The sequence below is a fragment of the Eulemur rufifrons genome, chromosome 21, assembly GCF_041146395.1.
Source record: "Eulemur rufifrons isolate Redbay chromosome 21, OSU_ERuf_1, whole genome shotgun sequence".
NCBI classification, from domain to species: Eukaryota; Metazoa; Chordata; class Mammalia; order Primates; family Lemuridae; genus Eulemur; species Eulemur rufifrons.
The window spans coordinates 25,445,455-25,463,793 of record NC_091003.1 but is presented as its reverse complement, the minus strand read 5'-3'; the positions used below and the strand labels follow the sequence as shown (position 1 = coordinate 25,463,793).

Below are 18,339 nucleotides of genomic sequence, written 5' to 3'. Positions count from 1 at the left end.
GCACTGTGTTTAAGGTGGCCTTTGAGAAAGGCACCTAGTTTCAGTTTATGCAAGTACAAACAATCCATCTACTTTGGAAGATGTGCTAAACCTGCTTTTTTAGTAACCTCAGACTCACCAAGAAATATTCACACTGACTTAGAAATTCATTTAAATCAGATTTAGACAGACTTGATGATATCTGGGAAAGTGTTTAAGCAAAAACTGTTGGCTAGTTCTTTGTTCTTGTTTGCCATTTGGAGAAACCGGTTTCAGCGTTTTCTCCCTCTCCCTGCCTTCCCCTCTGCAAGACCTCCTTCCCGCTGAAGCTCTCAGTGATGGGCTTATTGTGGCACCTTCGCTGGTGGTGTTCTTCTTTGGGCTCCCCCAGCTCTTCCCTTCCTGTCTGTATCACTTGTGTCATCTTTCACACTCCCTGGTGTTATCCTTATTTATTGCACAAGTCTCGTCGCCCCTGTTGTAGCCCCTTGAGAGTTGACTCACAGGCTTCTGTTGGTCTGTGGGCTGGATCTGTTGAAGGTGCAGAAAGGCAAGCCAGCATTGGCCTTGAATGTTTACCTAATGTTAACTTTTTTCTAAACTTTTGTTTAGCTTTTCCTCCTATTTCTATTAGACTTTGCTAATGGCTAGAGCTAATTCATTTTTGGGGGAAAACTTAATTTAATCAAATGCTTGTTTTCTCTTTAGCTCCAAAACCTTGGAATTAATCCAGCCAACATTGGATTCAGCACACTGACCATGGAATCTGACAAGTTCATATGTGTCCGAGAGAAGGTTGGTGAGCAGGCACAGGTAGTGATCATTGACATGAGTGACCCGATGGCACCAATCAGACGGCCCATCTCTGCAGAGGGTGCCATTATGAATCCAGCCTCTAAGGTGATAGCTCTGAAAGGTAAACCTGATGGGATTGTCAGAAAGGAATTTCACCTCGCTTTAATTGCTTTGTCACCTTATGTATTAGACAAGTGTCATCAATAGTATTCAGCTTAATTCTGAAAGTTTTGGCAAAAGCTATATCTAGTGTATCCTAATAAGAGGCCCCTGAGCACCAGAGCTCCTTTGTGACTGTTAGGGTAGGAAAGGCTAGTAGGTGCTCACAGCTCTGGAGAAGAAAGATTTCTCGGGCAGAGATTAAGATATAAAAGTAAAATTTATTTTATCCTTCTTAGAAGAAAGACAGAGAGAAGGCAGGGGGAAGAGAGCAGGGAGATGGCGTGGCATCCCTTACCCGCAGCAAGGCCAAGTGGCTCGCTGATTTTAAGGGGAAAAAAGAAGAAAAAAAATAGTGACGGCTGTCAGTTGATAACAAAAGAGGCAGGTAACAAAAACTACAAGGATGTTAAAGTCCAGGACTTGGTTTCCTGCCTCTCCTTGGAGAAGGGATCATCACAGGAGATGACTGTGTCCTCGAGAGATGGTTGAGGCTTGGAGCTTGTTCTCTTGCTGTTTACTCAGGAACTCTGTAAAAGCAGATGCTCAAAAAAATAATTTTGAAGGAGAGAGATTTACATCTCTTTTCCGTCCATTCGGCTCTTTGTAGAAGTTGTGCAAAACAGAACTCCTGCAGGGTACCTGTTTGTGAGAGAGCGCATAGGATTGATCTTTAACTTTTACTGGGGAAATTGTAGGGTTAGGTATTTTCCTGTTATTTTTGCAAGGCCGTCCCTTTCATTAACGTCACTCATAGTGCCAGACACACAGAGAGGAAGTGAATGCCCAGGACCTTGTCCTAATGTGTCTGGGAACGCATGACAGCGCTGTGTGTGTGTGTGCCCCGGGTGAGCTGTGTGGCCCCTTCCCAGAGCCTGCTGCGGTGGTGCTCCAGTCATCCTGGGACACAAGCCCAGAGGTTTTCCCCTCGTGAAACACAGCAATGAGAGGAGAGCTGATAATAGAATTTCACTTCCCTGAACTCAGGGAACCTCGAGTGCTTGAAACCATTTAGCTGCCTTAAGAAATATAAAATCTTTTCATATTGCCTTGATTTGGGAAACGAAAGGATTATGTATACAGTGGACTTGTTAATGTTTTAAGTGAAATGCACTATCACTTACCTTGAAAAGTGAGAACTGTTCCTAGACCTAAAATTTGTGAATGCCCAACGTTAGCATTGACTAGGCTTTTATTTTTTTACAGAAATAGTGTCTATTTTATCATTTCAATAATAGAAGGACATTTGGAAGTTAAGACCTTTCTATTTAAAAAGAAATAGCTAACATTCTTTTATTCAAAAGGATCTTTGTTCTGTTACCTACTCTACCTTTTCCCTTGCAATCTTGCCAAAGTATTTTTTGTAACTATTTTGTAACTATTTTTGTAATAGTGTAAACTATTTTAATTGAAAAATGTATTATAATGTATGGATTAATAAAGATTCTTTTCTATTTCTCTGACTTTGTCACTTCCCCTTGTCTGTTTTTGATGGAATATTCACCTTAGTAGTGTTTTTTCTGCATTTTGTATGTTGCAGTAATTTGAAGAGACTTTATCTAGCGTGTTATTTGCAGTTTGATATTCTTAGCAGGTTTCAGAAATGACCTGCATTTTAGTCTTCCTGGTTCTTTAGTACAGTTCTCTTTAACACCGTGTGGTGTGGATCTCCCAGTGTGTGTGTGTGGGTGTGTGTTGGTGGGTGGTGGGGAGTAGAAAGAACACGGTGTTTAGGTGTTAATCCGATCCAGCCAGACACCCCTGGGAACACACCTACAGTCGAACAGTGTGTGTTATTACTGGTTGCAGTGAGAGGACACACACCGTGGGGCCCTGGGGAGTGGCTCAGTAAGAGGGTGTCCGGAAGAAACTTTTATAGGATTTGTGCTTTGGTTGGATGATTTGGAGGGTGGTCTAGGGAGGCAGGGGTTCGCTACAGATTGGATGCTATCAGAAAGTGGGGGTAACTTTATGATTGGGTATCTCAATAAATCTTACCTATAGGGAAGGGAGGGCTGGCCTGAGGATAAAGCTGTAGTTGGTAAAGAGTTAGCAGTCACTCATTTTAGCTGAGAGAGAGGAGAAACAGTAACCTTGTTTCTTCCGTGCTTAGACAGAATTCTGAAGCAGCCTGCTATCTCTCCTTATCACGGTCTCCGAGGGCCCTTGCCTGAGGCTGGTGTTTTCTGAGAGGGTGTATGTCCCTCGGGAGAACAGCATGGACTGACTGTGAGTGCCGGGCCTCCTTCGAGTCGCCAGGCACTGCTCCTTTTGTTGTTGTTTCTTTCTCAGTGTTCACATGATTCACCTCAACTATAACAGTGTTGTGTGATGTTTTCTTTTATGTAGAGAAATGGGAGGCTCTGGCACCAAAGAGATATAATTTTAAGGCTTTATGCCATTTTTACTACAATCCTCTGGCCATAAGGATGATCTTGGATCCTTGTAGTACAAATCTTTGGCAAGTGGAGGATGTACGGTGTGTTTTAAAGGCCCTAGATCAAAAATGAGAAAAACTGCCTTCTAAAAAAAAAGTTAATTGAGTTGCAGGTGAGCTCTGCAGAGTGCTTCTCTCCCTTCACACTTCCACGGGCTCACAGGTGCCCGCGTGGGAGCAGGGATGGTGGGGCCTCACCTGCCATCTCAGGATCCTTCCCATTCTGACTGGTGACGGTTTGTAATTGAAAAGGTGCTCTTCATGAGCTGGACCTCCTTTTTAAAAAAGGTCTAGGTCCACCTCTGCAGTCTGTCCACGTGCCTGCCATCGGCTGCTCAGGGGTGCTTAGCCCATGTCTGCGGCCAGAAACCTGGAGCAGATGCATTTGCCCTGGTCTCACTCAAACTTCTTTCTCTGCTGATGGATTTGTGGTGAATTTTTTTATTTTAGTTTATGTTTTTTGAGACAGAGTCTCACTGTGTTGCCCGGGCTAGAGTGCCATGGCGTCAGCCTAGCTCACAGCAACCTCAAACTCCTGGGCTCAAGTGATCCTCCTGCCTCAGCCTCCTGAGTAGCTGGGACTACAGGCATGCTCCACCATGCCTGGCTAATTTTTTCTATATATATTTTTAGCTGTCTAAATAATTTCTTTCTATTTTTAGTAGAGGCGGGGGTCTCGCTCTTGCTCAGGCTGGTCCCGAACTCCTGACCTCAAACAATCCACCCGCCTCGGCCTCCCAGAGTGCGAGGATTACAGGTGTGAGCCACCGCACCTGGCCTATGGTGAATTCTTTAAAACCAGAGATACATTTTTGCCCTTTACCAAAAGAGCATGAAGTGGTAGAGTTGCATCTGCTGCTTGTCCTTTTAAAAGGAGCATTGATAGCTTAACTGAGCCTTTGACTGGCTGCCTGCTTCTTGTACAGCCCGTAGAATAAGAGTAGTTTTTATAAAGAGTTGTAAAAACAAAGCAGACAAATATGGGACAGAGATTTTATATGTCCCGTTATAGAAGAAGTTTGCAGACACCTTGCATTACTGGCCCAAGTATGATATTCCCATTTTTATTAGGAAACATTGCCCTTTGAGTACTTATATGTGTTTCTTTTTACAAACTTTACCTTTTTCTCCTTAACTTTTAGAAGTAGATTGAGTGTAGGCTAATCGAGAGCCAGTGCAGCTGAGCTCAGGGGAGGAGGGGAGAAATGGTGGGGGCACACTCCTCCCTTGACTACTTACTAACAAATCTGACTTTAAGTGGTTTCCAAAGGACGTTGGTCCTTTTTTTCCCCTTTTTGTGATGCTATGCCTCATATAACACCTATTCTTTTAAACCAGTCTGAGGCCAACCTGACAAATTTTCAAGCTAGAGGAAATTTTGTCTTGTGATTCACGGCTATTTGAAATTAAAAGATACCCCCATCCTGTAGTTGAACTTTTAGTCTAGTCTTTTTTCCTTTTTCTGATTGTGTTGTTTGGCCATAATTTATATACCATAATATTCACCCCTTCTAAGTGTACGGTACAGTGATTTTTAGTGAACTTACAGAGTTGTGGAACCATCACCATGATCTAGTGTTAGCACACGTCCAGCACCCAGAAAGTTCCCTCATGCCTGTTTCAGCTGCCTCCTACCTCCAGCCCGAGGCAGCTACTGATCTGCCTTTTTCCTCAAAAGATTTGCTTTCTCTAGACATCTCAAAGAAATGGAACCATACCATGTAGTCTTTTACATTTGGCTTCCCTTACTTAGACAGTGTTTTTGAGGTTCACGCATGTTGTATCATGTGTCAGTAGTTCCTTTTTATTGCTGAATAGTATCCCATTGTATGGGTATGCCACATGTTGTTTCTCCGTTCACCAGTTGATGGACACTTGGATTGTTTCCAGTTTTGGGCTATTAAGAATATTACTGCTGGCCGGGTGTGGTGGCTCATGCCTGAATCCCAGAGCTTTGGGAGGCCAAGGTGGGAGATGGGAGGATCACTTGAGGCCAGGAGTTCAACAAGACCAGCATGGGCAACATAACAAGACCCCATCTCTACAAAATATTTAAAAATTAGCAGAGCATGGTGATGCCCATCTGTAGTCCCAGCTACTCAGGAGGCTTAGGTGGGAGGATCACTAGAGCCCAGGTGTTCAAGGTTGCAGTGAGATAAGATTGAACCACTGGGCCACGCAACACCTATAATCCTAGCACTCTGGGAGGTCAAGGTGGGAGGATTGCTTGAGCTCAGGAGTTCCAGACCAGCCTGAACAAAAGTGAGACCCTGTCTCTACAAAAATTAGAAAAATTAGCCGGCTGTAGTAGCGCGTGCCTATAGTCCCTAAGCTACTCAGGAGGCTGAGGCAGGAGGATTGCTTGAGCCCAGGAGTTTGAGGTTGCAATGAGCTATGATGATGCCACTGCACTCCATCCAGGAAGACAGAATGAGATTCTGTCTCAAAAAAAGATTGTATCACTGCACTCCAGCCTGCGACAGAATGAGACTCTGCTGGGCGCAGCGGCTCACGCCAGTAAGCCTACCATTCTGGGAGGCCGAGGTGGAAAGATTGGGTGATTGAGGTCAGGAGTTTGAGACTAGCCTTAGCAAGAGCGAGACCCCCCCCCTTACAAAAAATAGAAAAGTTAGCTGGGTGTGGTTGTGCATGCCTGTAGTTCCAGCTACTTGGGAGGGTGAGGCAGGAGAATCACTTGAACCCAGGAGCATGGGGTTGCATGATGATGCCACTGCACTCTAGCCTGAGCAACAGAGTGAAAACCTGTCTTAAAAAATAATAATAATAATAATACTGCTGCTTATGAGCACTTACCTACAAGTCTTTGTGTGGACATAATATTTTCATTTCTTTTGGGTGAAGTGGAATTGCTGGATCATATGGCAAATTTGTTTAGCTTTTTAAAAAATTGCCAAGCTAGGCTGGGCACAGTGGCTCACGCCTGTGATCCTAGCACTCTGGGAGGCTGAGGTGGGTGGATCGTTTGAGCTCAGCAGTTCGAGACCAACCTGAGCAAGAGTGAGACCTCATTTCTACTAAAAATAGAAAGAAATTATCTGGCCAGCTAAAAATATATATAGAAAAAATTAGCCAGGCATGGTGGCGCATGCCTGTAGTCCTAGCTACTTGGGAGGCTGAGGCAGGAGGATTGCTTAAGCCCAGGAGTTTGAGGTTGCTGTGAACTAGGCTGACGCCACGGCACTCACTCTAGCCTGGGCAACAGAGCAAGACTCTGTCTCAAAAAAAAAAAAAAAACCTGCCAAGCTGTTTTCCAAAGCAACTGTACCATTTTACATTCCCATCAGCAGTGTATGAGGATGCCAAATTTGCCACATCCATGTCAACATTCGATATTATTTTTTTATTATAGCAATTCCAGTGATTGTGTATTGGTATTTTGTGGTTTTAATTTGCATTTCTCTAATGCCTAATAATGTTAAGTGTCTTTTATTTTTAAATATTATTAGACATTTGTATATCTTTTTTGAGAAGTGTCTATTTAAATCTTTTGCCCATTTCTTCATTTTTTTTGTCTTATTGAATTATGAGTTCTTTATATATTCTGGATATATATCAGAATTTATCAGCTTGCTATGTGATTTATATATATTTTTGGCCAGTCTGTGGCTTGTCTTTTCATTTTTCTAGTGATATCTGGTCTTAGTCTGTTTGTGATGCTATAACAAAATACCTGAGACTGGTGACTTACAATGAACAGAAATTTATTTCTCACACGAAGGCTGGGAAGTCCAAGACAAGGTGCCAGCAGGTTCGGTGTTTTTTAAGGGCACAGTCTCCACTTCTAGATTGGTTCTTTGTTGCCGTGTTGTGTAGAATGGAGAAATACTGTGTCCTGACATGGTGGAAGGGACAGAAGGGCAAAAAGGGGCCAAACTTTCTCTGTCAAGTCCTTTTGTAACAGCATCACTCCATTCGCGAGGGCAAGCTCTCACGGCCGGAACACCACACAGAAGGCCCATCTCCTAATGTTGTTGCACTGGGGATTGAGTTTCAACAGGAATTTTGGAGAGGACAGAAACATTCAAACCATAAAATATTTGAAGGGCAAAAATTTTAATTATTATGAAGCCCAACTAATTCTTTTTTTTTCTTTAATGGATCACACTTTAGGAGTCATAGCTAAGAGTGCTTAGCCTAACCCAAGATCCTGACGATTTTGTATATTTCCTTCTAGTGGTTTTATAGTTTTAATTCTTACATTTAGGTCTGTGGTCCTTTTCAAGTTAATTTTTGTATATGGTATGAGGTATGGGTGTAAGTCCTTTTTTCTTTCTTTTTGGGGGGGGGTTGGGGGAGGTAGGGCATATCTATTCAATTGTCCCAGCACTGTTGGTTGAAAAGACTATCTTTCACCTTATCTTGGCACCTTTGGTGAAAATTAATAGACCGTAAATATAAAGGTTTATTTTTGGACTCCCAATTCTGTTCCATTGATCTGTGTGCCATCCTCATGCCAGTTACTTGATTTCCTGATTGGTGTAGCTTTGTAGTAAGTTTGAAATTAAATAGTGTTGGTACTGTTTTGGTTTTTTTTTGTTTGTTTGTTTGTTTTTGAGGCAAAGTCCCGTTCTGTCACCCTGGCTAGAGTGCCATGGCGTCAGCCTAGTTCACAGCAACCTCAAACTCCTGGGCTCAAGCAATTCTTCTGTCTCAGCCTACCCAAGTAGCTGGGACTACAGGCATGTGCCACCATGCCCAGCTAATTTTTTCTATATATTTTTAGTTGTCCAGCTAATTTCTTTTTATTTTTTAGTAGAGACGGAGTCCCATTCTTGCTTAGGCTGGTTTCGAACTCCTGAGCTCAAACGATCTGCCCGCCTTGGCCTCCCAGAGTGCTAGGATTATAGGCGTGAGCCACCACGCCCAGCCTAACTTTGTATTTTTGAAAATAGTTTTGAAACTAGATCCTTTGAATTTCCACATAAATTTTAGGTTCAGTTTGTGAATTTCTACAAAAAGCCTGCTGGGATTTTGATAGGGATTACATTGAATTTATAAATCAATTTGGCAAGAATTGCTATCTTGACCATATTAAAACTTCCAGTCACTTAACGTCTCTGTGTTTAGGTCTTTAACTTCTTTTGGTGATATCTTGTGCATTCGGTATACAAATCCTGCACTACTTCTTTTTTTTTTTTTTTTAATTTTAAAGTAAGGCAAGCATGAAGCTAAGTTTATTGAGAAAGGACAAGATAGGTTTACAGAGCAAGAGCAGGATACATTCGCCATACACGACCCCTCTGTTGTAACAAAATGGCCCCTGCACTTCTTTTGTTAAATTTATTACTATTTTTTTCTTTTTAGATGTTTTTATATACAGAATTACTTTCTTTTACGTTTGTTTGTGGATTCCCACAGGTGCCCAGGGGATTCCTAAGATTCTGTCTTAATTTTATTTTTGGATTGTTTCTTGCTATATATAGAAATGCAGTTGATTTTTGTATATTTGTCTATATCCTGTGCACTTATTAAACTTATTTATTAATGTTTTAGTTTTTAGTGGATTCCTTGGCATTTTCTACAGACCATATATATTATCTGTGAATAGACAGTTTTACCTCTTCCTAATTTGGATTCTGTTGATTTTATTTGTTTGAACATTGCATTGACTAGAGTGTCCAGTACAGTGTCAAATAGAAGTGGCAAGAATGTACATCTTTGACTTATTTCTGATCTTAGGGGGAAACATTTAGTCCTTCACGATTGAATATGATGTTCACTGTGAGTTTGGAGTAGATAAACCCTTTAGCAAATTGGAGAAGTTCTGTTCTGTTACTATTTTGTTTAGAGTTTTTATCATGAAAAGGTCTTGGATTTTGTTGTGCTTTTTGTATCTGTTAAGATGATCACATTGTTTTTGTTCTTTATTAGTGCGGTATATTACATGAATTGATTATTGGATATTAAATCAACCTTGCATTCCTGCAGTTAAGCCCTTTTGGTCATGGTGTATAATTGTTTTTATATTTTGTTAGATTTGGTTCACTAATATCCTAAGGATTTTTTTGTTACTTTTGTAATTGATCTTTGGTTTTCTTTTCTTGTAGTATCTTTGTGTGACTTTGTTATTAGGTGAATGTTGGCCTTAGAGAATGAAGTGGAAAGTGATCTGTCCTCTGTTTTCTGAAAGAGTTCGTGAAGGACTTGTTATTTCTGTCTTCTGTGAGTATTTGATAGAATTCAACAATAAAAGCCTTCTGGTCCTAGAGTTTTCTTTGTGGGAAGATTTTTCATTACTAATTCAACTTCTTTGCTTGCTATAAATCTGTTTGGATTTTCTATTTCTTGTGTGAGTTTTGGTAATTTGTGTCTTTCTAGAAATTTATTCAAGTCGACTAAGTCATCCTATGTGTTGACATAAAATTTTTCATAGTATTTCCTTATAATCCTTTTAATTTCTTTAGGGTTAGCATTGATATCCTTTCTTTCATTCCTGATTTTGGTAATTTTTGTCATTTTTTTTTGAGACAGAGTCTTGCTCTGTCACCCCAGATAGAGTACAGTGGTGTCATCATAGCTCACTGCAACCTCAAACTCCTGGGCTCAAGCAATCTTCCTGCCTCAGCCTCCCAAGCAGCTGGGACTACAGGCTCACACACCACCACATCCAGCTGTTTTTTTCTATTTTTAATAAAGATGGTATCTCACTCTTGCTCAGGCTGTTTTGAACTCCTAACCTCAAACAATCTTCCCACCTTGGCCTCCCAGAGTGCTAGGATTACAGGTGTGAGCCACTGTGCCCAGCCTCTTTTTTTTCTTCACGAGTAACTACAATTTGTCAGTTTTCTTGATTGTTTTGACACACCTTGGCTACAGCAAGCTTTGTGCAAGCTGCTCCAGGAACACATGAAGTGACCTGCCATGTACTTTCTTTGTTAAAAAATTTAGTGTACCATTCTAATTCTTCTGAATTTTCTTTTTACTATTTTATGTATGTGTGTTTAATGTTTGCTCTGGGGTTTACAAAATGCATCCTAACTTGTCACAAACTATTTCAGATTAATATTAACTTAATTCTGTTAAAATGTAGAAATTTCACTCCAGTATAGCTCCATTCCCTTCCTGCTTTAGCCTCCTGAGTAGCTGAGACTACAGGCGCTCATGACCGTGCCTCGATAATTTTTTATTTTTTGCAGAGATGGGGGTCTCACTATGTTGCCCAGGCTGGTCTGGAACTCCTAGTCTCAAGTGATCCTCCCACCTCTGTCTCCCAAAGTGCTAAGATTACAGGTGTGGACCACCGTGCCCAGCTATTATAGGTTTATATGATGTCATTTATTGAAGTTAAGAGAAGTAGTGAGAAAGATACATTTATGGAGTCTTTATGTAACTAACATATTTATCATATCCAGTGCTCTTCATTTCTTCCAGTGGATTTGAGTTCCCATCTTGGTCCGGTCTGATTATAACTTGCTTACCATAAGCTGTGAGTGCCTGAAGACAGTGCGAGTTTAACATTTACCATATAGTCAGATAGCAAAAGTAGGTCACACCTAAATTATATTCGGAAGCAGTTGTCTTATGCATTTATATGGTATAAACTTAAGTTAGTGTGTAGTTACAATTAAATTTAGAACTCTTTTAAGGCAGCAAGCCTTTGTCTTACTAATCACATGTTTTGGATATAAATCGCGTCAAATTTCACCAGTGAGTTGCTCCTTTTCCTAAATTTAAGAGGTCATCTTATTGCCCAGTTATATCATGATGTTATTAAAAGCTTACCTTTAGCAACAACAGCCTCATTTCTCAAATTGTATTAATAGTTAAACACCAATTTTACTGGTACGTAATAATATCCTAATGATAAGACTTGCTGAGTAGCTTGGCTAAATAACTAGATAGGCAAATTAACTCTTTTTTCTAGCTGTGTGATCAGACATAGTACCTCAAAAAAAGCCAGATCTGGAAATAAAAAAAAAAAAAAAAAAGCCAGATCTGAGAATAATGCTGCTGTGAACGTGAGTGTACAACTGCCTTTTTGAGACCTTGCTTTCAGTTCTGTGGGGTCTATACCTAGAAGGAAAATGGCTGGGTCATGTGTTAATTCACTTTTAGTTTTTTGAGGAATTGCTGTAGTGTTTTCCATAGTGGCTGTACCATTTTACATTCTCATCAATAATGTACAACATTCTAATCTTTTCACATCCTTGCCAACACTTGTTATTTTAGTTTTATTTAGTTTTATAGTAGCCATGCTAATGAGTGTGAGACGTTATCTCATTGTGGTTTTTATTTGCATTTCTCTAATGATTAGTGATGTTCAGTATCTTTTTATTGTGCTCATTGGCCATTTGTATATCTTCTTTGGAGAAATGTCTATTCAAGTTTTACCCATTTTTTAACTGGGTTATTTTTGTTTATTTGTCATCAAGTTGTAGGCATTCTTTATATTCTGGATATTAACCCCTTATCGGATATATGATTTGCATATACAGGCATACCTTGAAAATATTGTGCGTTGGTTCCAGACCACGGTAGCAGAGTGAGACACACAAATTTTTTGATTTCCCAGTGCATATAAATGTTATGTTTACACTATAATATAGTTGATTAAGTGTGCAGTAACATCATGTTTTTAAAAAATGTAGTGTACATACCTCAATTAAAAAATACTTTATTCCAGCCGGGCGCGGTGGCTCCTGCCTGTAATCCTAGCACTCTGGGAGGCCGAGGCGAGCAGATTGTTTGAGCTCTAGGAGTTCGAGACCAGCCTGAGCAAGAGCGACACCCCCGTCTCTACTAAAAAATAGAAAGAAATTATATGGACAGCTAAAAATCTATATAGAAAAATTAGCCGGGCTTGGTGGCGCATGCCTGTAGTCCCAGCTACTCGGGAGGCAGAGGCAGGAGGATTGCTTGAGCCCAGGAGTTTGAGGTTGCTGTGAGCTAGGCTGACGCCACAGCACTCTAGCCTGGGCAACAGGATGAGACTCTGTCTCAAAAAAAAAAAAAAAAAAAAAACTTTATTCCTAAAAAATGCTAATGATCATCTGAGCCTTCAGCGAGTTAGAATCTTTTTGCTGGTGGAGAGTCTTGCCTTGATGTTGATGGGGGTTGACTGATCAAGGTGATTTTGCTAAAGGTTGGGTTGACTGGCAATTTCTTAAAATATAACATCAGTGAGATTTGCTGCATGGATTGACTCTTCCTTTCATGAAAGATTGCTCTGTAGCATATGATGCTGTTTGATAGTATTTTGCCCACAGAATTTCTTTCAAAATTGGAGTCAGTCCTCTCAAACCTTGTGTCTGCTTTATCAACTAAGTTTAAGTACTATTCTAAATCCTTTGTTGTCATTTCAACAGCATTCGCAGCATCTTCACCAGGGGTAGATTCCGTCTCAAGAAGCTCCTTTCTTTGCTCATCCCTAAGAGGGAACTCCTCGTCAGTTCAAGTTTTTCATGGAATTGCAACGATTCAGTCCCATCTTCAGGCTCCACTTCTGATTCTAGTTGTCTTGCTATTTCTATCCTCTCTGCAGTGATTTCCTCCAGTGAAGGCTTGAATTCTTCAGTGTCATCCATGGGGGTTAGAATCTACTTCTTCCAAACTCCTGTTAATGTTGCTATTTTAACCTCCCATGAATCATGAATGTTCTTAATGGCACCTAGAATGGTGACTCTTTTCCAGAAATTTTTCTCTACATCAGCAATGAGGCTATTTTGCTTTCTTATCATTCATGTGTTCATATTCACAGGAGTAGCACTTTTAATTTCCTTCCAGAACTTTTCCTTTGCATTCACAACTTGGCTGTTTGGCGCAAGAAGCCCAGCTTTCAGCCTGTCTCAACTTTTGACATGCTTTCCTCACTAAGCCTAATCATTTCTAGCTTTTGATTTAAAGTGAGGGACATGTGACTGTTCCTTTCACTTGAACACTTAGAGGCTATTGTAGGGTTATTATTGGCCTAATTTCAATATTGTTGTGTCTCAGGGAGTAGGGAGCCCCCAGGAGAGGAAGGGGAATGGGTCAATGGCCAATTGGTGGAGAAGTCAGATCACACATACAACATTTGTCAGTTGTGTTCACTGTCTTATATGAGTGTGGTTTGTGGTGCCCTAAAACAATAGTAACATGAAAGATCAGCGAACACAGATCAGCGTAACAGATATAATGAAAAAGTTTGAAATATTGTGAGAGTTAACAAAGTGTCACTCAGAGACACGATGTGAACACATGCTGTCGGAAAAATGATGCCGATAGACTTGCTTGATGCTGGGGTGCCCACAAACTTTCAATTTGTAAAAAAATGCAATCTGCAACACACAATAAAGCAAGGTATGCCTGTATTTTCTCCCATTCTGTGATTTATTTTTACACTCTTTTGTGTCCTTTGATGCAGTCCATTTTGTTTATTTTTTGCTTGTATTGCCTATGCTTTTGTTGTCATATCCAAAAAGAGTCGTTGCCAAATCCAGTGTCATGAAACTTTTCCCCTGTTTTATAGTTTTAGTTTTTATGTTTAAGTCTTTCATCAATTTTGAGTTAATTTTTGTGTATGGTGTAAGGTAACGGTCCAGTTTCGTCCTTTGGCAGGTGGCTATCCCATTGCTCCACCATCATTTGTTGAAGAGTATTCTTTTTCCCATTGAATGGTCTTGGCACCCTTGTCAGAAATCATTTGATTATATCTGTGAGGGTTTATTCATGGGTTCTCTGTTCTGTTCCATTGATCTGTATGTCTTTATGCCATTACCATACTATTTTGCTTACTACAGCTTTGTAGTAAGTTTTAAAATCAGATAATATGAGCTCTCTAATTTTGTTCATCTTTTCCAAGATTATTTTGGCTATTGAGGTCCTCTGAGATTCCATATGAATTTCAGGATGGATTTTTCTATTTCTGTAAAAATGTATTTGGGCCTGTTGAGTTTTTTGGGGCACTTTTGTCAAATCATTTGATCGTAAGTGCATGTAGCTATTTCTGGACTCTCTTCTGTTTTATTAATCTGTATGTCTATCCTTATAATGATAACACAGATTCTATAGCTTTATAATGTCTTGAAGTCAGGTATTTTAAGTCTTCCAACTTTGCTTTTTTCCAAAATTGTTATGGCTATTCTCTGTCCTTTGCATTTCCATATTCATTTTATCAGTTTCTTTTCTCCCAGAAGAAAAGATGCTAGGATTTTGATTGGGATTGCATTGAACCTATAGCTCAATTTGGGGAAAATGACATTTTAGTGATCTTAAGTGTTCTGATCCATGAACATGGTATGCCCCTTCTTTTATTTAGGCCTTTAATTTCCTTCAGGCATATTTTATAGTTTATGGTGTAGAGGCTAACTTATCTTGTGTAAATTCATTTCTAAATGTTTCTGGTGGTGTTATAAATTCTTTTTTATATTTTATTTCCAAATTGCTGCTAGCATCTCAAAATTAATTTATTTGTATATTGACTTTGTATCCTGCAGCATTGCTATAGTCATCTATTAGTTCTAATAGTTGTTTTTTAGATTTGTAGATTTTTTTTTTTTTTTTTTTTCTTGAGACAGAGTCTCCCTTTGTTGCCCAGGCTAGAATGAGTACTATGGCATCAGCCTAGCTCACAGCAACCTCAAACTCCTGGGCTTGAGCAATCCTACTGCCTCAGCCTCCCGAGTAGCTGGGACTACAGGCATGCGCCACCATGCCCGGCTAATTTTTTTTCTATATATATTTTTAGTTGGCCAGATAATTTCTTTCTATTTTTAGTAGAGACGGGATCTCGCTCTTGCTCAGGCTGGTCTCAAACTCTTGACCTCAAGCGATCCACCCGCCTTGGCCTCCCAGAGTGTTAGGATTACAGGCGTGAGCCACCTCGCCTGGCCTAGATTTGTAGATTTCTTAAGATTTTCTTTGTAAATAATTATGTTGTCTGTGAATAAAGACAGATTTACTTCTTTTTTTGATCCTTATGCCTTTTACTTTTCTTGCCTTCTCACAATAGCTGTGTTATCTAGTGTAGTGTCAAAAAGAAGTGTCTGAGAAATAATCTTTGCCTTGTTCCCCATCTTAATGGGAAACAATATGTTAATATTTCTTGTTAGCTCTAGTTTTGCATAGATTCCAAAATCAGAACTCAGTTTCTTGCTTCTGGTGGAAACAATATGGGTCTCTTCCCAGAGGATGGATGCCAAAGCCTTTCGTCTAGAATTGTGCTGTTCTACTGGATATTAGCCATGTGGTGCTGTTTAAATTTAAATTAATTAAAGTTAGATAAAAGTAAAAGTTCAGTTTCAAAAATGTCTTGCTAGATATATTTTAAATGCTTCATGGCCACATATAGCTGATGTCTACTGTAATAGATGCTAATATAGAATATTTCCAACACTGCAGAAGATTCTATTTGATGGCACTGATCTAGAATTTAATACCAAGTAACCTGTTATATGGAGAAGTTGGTTTAATGTGAAGGGATGATTTTGTCTCTCCTGAAAGTTGGAGACATCACACAGAGAAAGGATGTCTTATGTTTTTGCTGACTTATCCAGAAAAGTATTTTAAAATGAGACAAAACCAATCTAAAACGATTTTTCTTGAGACTTGCTTCAGTAGAACTAATTTCTGATTGTCGTTCATAAATTCTATAAATATTCACACATTTTTACATTCTGCTGAGGAAGAATCTGATGCATAGGAGGCTTTTTCTCAATATGTAGACGTTGAAGTGTGGTTAATTACTGCGCAAGCGGCTTTTCCCCTGTTCATCAGATTAGCTTTAAGCAGTACAACTTAAAGTAATAGTAAAAGGATTCAGATTTAAGAGATTAAGAACTTGTGTTTCAGATTTTTAATTTATCTTTCTCTAGCTGGGAAGACACTTCAAATCTTTAATATTGAGATGAAGAGTAAAATGAAGGCTCACACTATGGCAGAGGAGGTGATTTTCTGGAAATGGATTTCTGTGAACACGGTTGCCTTGGTGACTGAGACCACAGTCTACCACTGGAGCATGGAGGGTGACTCCCAGCCCGTGAAGATGTTTGACAGACACGCCAGCCTGGCAGGGTACCAGATGATTCACTATCGGACCGACGAGAACCAAAAGTGGCTGCTGCTCGTTGGCATCTCGGCTCAGGTAAGCCTTGGCCGCCCGCAGGCTGGTCTGATATAACTTAGAAGCCTGGTATTAGAGTGGAATGGTTAAGTCAATTGATGTTGGTACAGGTGTAAGGCAGAAGAAGTAGGCCTGGAACTGAAAGAAATAGAGATTACAAAGAAATCTGAACTCAGGATCAAATAATATTAACTCAGTTTGGCCTGTTAACCTCTATATTCTCTTAGGTTACTGATGTTCTTTCTAGAAGCTATTTCTGGCACAGCTTTGAGAAGTGAATTATTGAGGAATTTTATAGAGCAACTTGGAACTTACAGATTTATAAGAAGTATTCTTCAGGCTCTATTTTAAGGATTTAAGAGACTGTTACTAACTCATGTCATTTTATAATGAAAGTAATATCTTTCTGTACTCCCATTTTTCATTCCTGGTGCTAATCCAGTCACCAGATCCTTAAGGACTACAGGATGTTTGGCACTGAGGATCTAGATCTTGATAGCCAGTCATGAACATTGAACGGCCCTTCCATAGCCTAGTCGGCGCAGTAGGTCTGCAGAGTTCTAGTAATCAAAGAGCCGTCAGATGTTTGAAGAGAGTGCTATGGGAGCCACGAGAGGACCTCAGAGAGCCTTCAACACAGGGGACTCTAAGCCGCATTATTAACTATAAAAGTGTACTTTGGAAGGAAACTGTGTATGCAAAGACATGGAAATAGAAAACGGCTGCTTCTGGGGGCATGGGGTCATCCACTGTGGTTGGTACCTGTAGGTAAGCATAAGTGGCAGCTAGAGGGACAAGGCTGGGGGCCAGACTAAGGTGCGTGCTCTATCTTGCAGGCAATGGGATTTCTGTAGCAGGTTTTAAGTGAGAATGATGTAATTAATTTTCCTTCTTAGAAGCAGCATTGAGGAATGGAAACAATGCAATCGGTGATGTTGAGGGTGGACCACCATGGAGACTGGAGGCCAGGAGGCTAGTTGACAGAAACAGGAAGAAAGCCATGTAGTCTGTTCTGGATTAGAGACACATATGAGACAGGTGAAGAGCAAGCAGAAGGGGAAGGAGTACTTCTTTCCCCTCCAAGGTCTCTTCTCGGCATCCCCCAGGAGGAGTGAGGCATGTGTGACGTAGGTGAAGGCAGTGGCACTGCACTTGCGTAGGAGGCAAGACATGAGATGTTGGCTCACTCACCCTGAGGAAGGACGTCTACAGCACACAGCTAACATCGTAATGGCGTAAGGCTGAAAGCTTTACCCCAAGATCAGGAACAAGAAAGGGGTGTCTGCTCTTGCTACTTCAGTTCAACATTGGACTAGAGGTTCTTGTCTAGAAATTAGACGAGAAAAAGGTATAAAATGCATCTAGAAAATTCCTATTCTTGAACAGAAAAATTAAAGCTATTTCTGTTTGCCAATTGTTAGGTCCAGAGCCAAGGGAGACACACAAAGGCTCATGTGTAGCAAAATGCTGTTTATTTTGAGCATCTCAGTGCAGACGGGTAGAGGTGAAAAAGTGTCCACCATGAGGGAGGGGAGGCCTTGGGTTTATAGGGGGTTTTTCTCAGGGGAGTGAGCAACACCTGCAGGGATAGGGGAGGGAGTGGCTTCGTCCTCATGGGGGGTGGGGGGATAGGAATGAGCGCAGCTACAGCTGCCTGTGGTCAAAGTTGGATTTACAACCTCGGACTCTCCAGACTCCTGCGACTTTTGTTTCACAGGCTTTATGATATTTTTCTGGTTCCTACTCTAAGTAAACCTAACACCGATGACATGATCTTGTATATTGAAATATTAGAGAATCCAATAAAGAACTCTTAGAACTAATCAACAAGTTCAGTAGGTTATAGAATACAAGATCAATATACAAAAATCAGTCGTGTTCCTACACACTTGCAATGAACAATCCAAAG

General features: G+C 40.3%; 1 protein-coding gene across 1 annotated transcript in view; it reads left to right on the top strand.

The window, feature by feature from the left end:
- The first annotated feature begins 691 nt into the window (after positions 1-691).
- Positions 692-18,339, top strand: part of CLTCL1 (clathrin heavy chain like 1) — an 88,938-nt gene continuing 71,290 nt past the window's right edge. The window contains exons 1-2 of the mRNA XM_069497050.1: positions 692-895; positions 16,183-16,451. Of these exons, the coding sequence (XP_069353151.1) occupies positions 739-895; positions 16,183-16,451 (426 nt within the window). The 5' untranslated portion in view covers positions 692-738. The remainder of the gene's footprint in view (positions 896-16,182; positions 16,452-18,339) is intronic.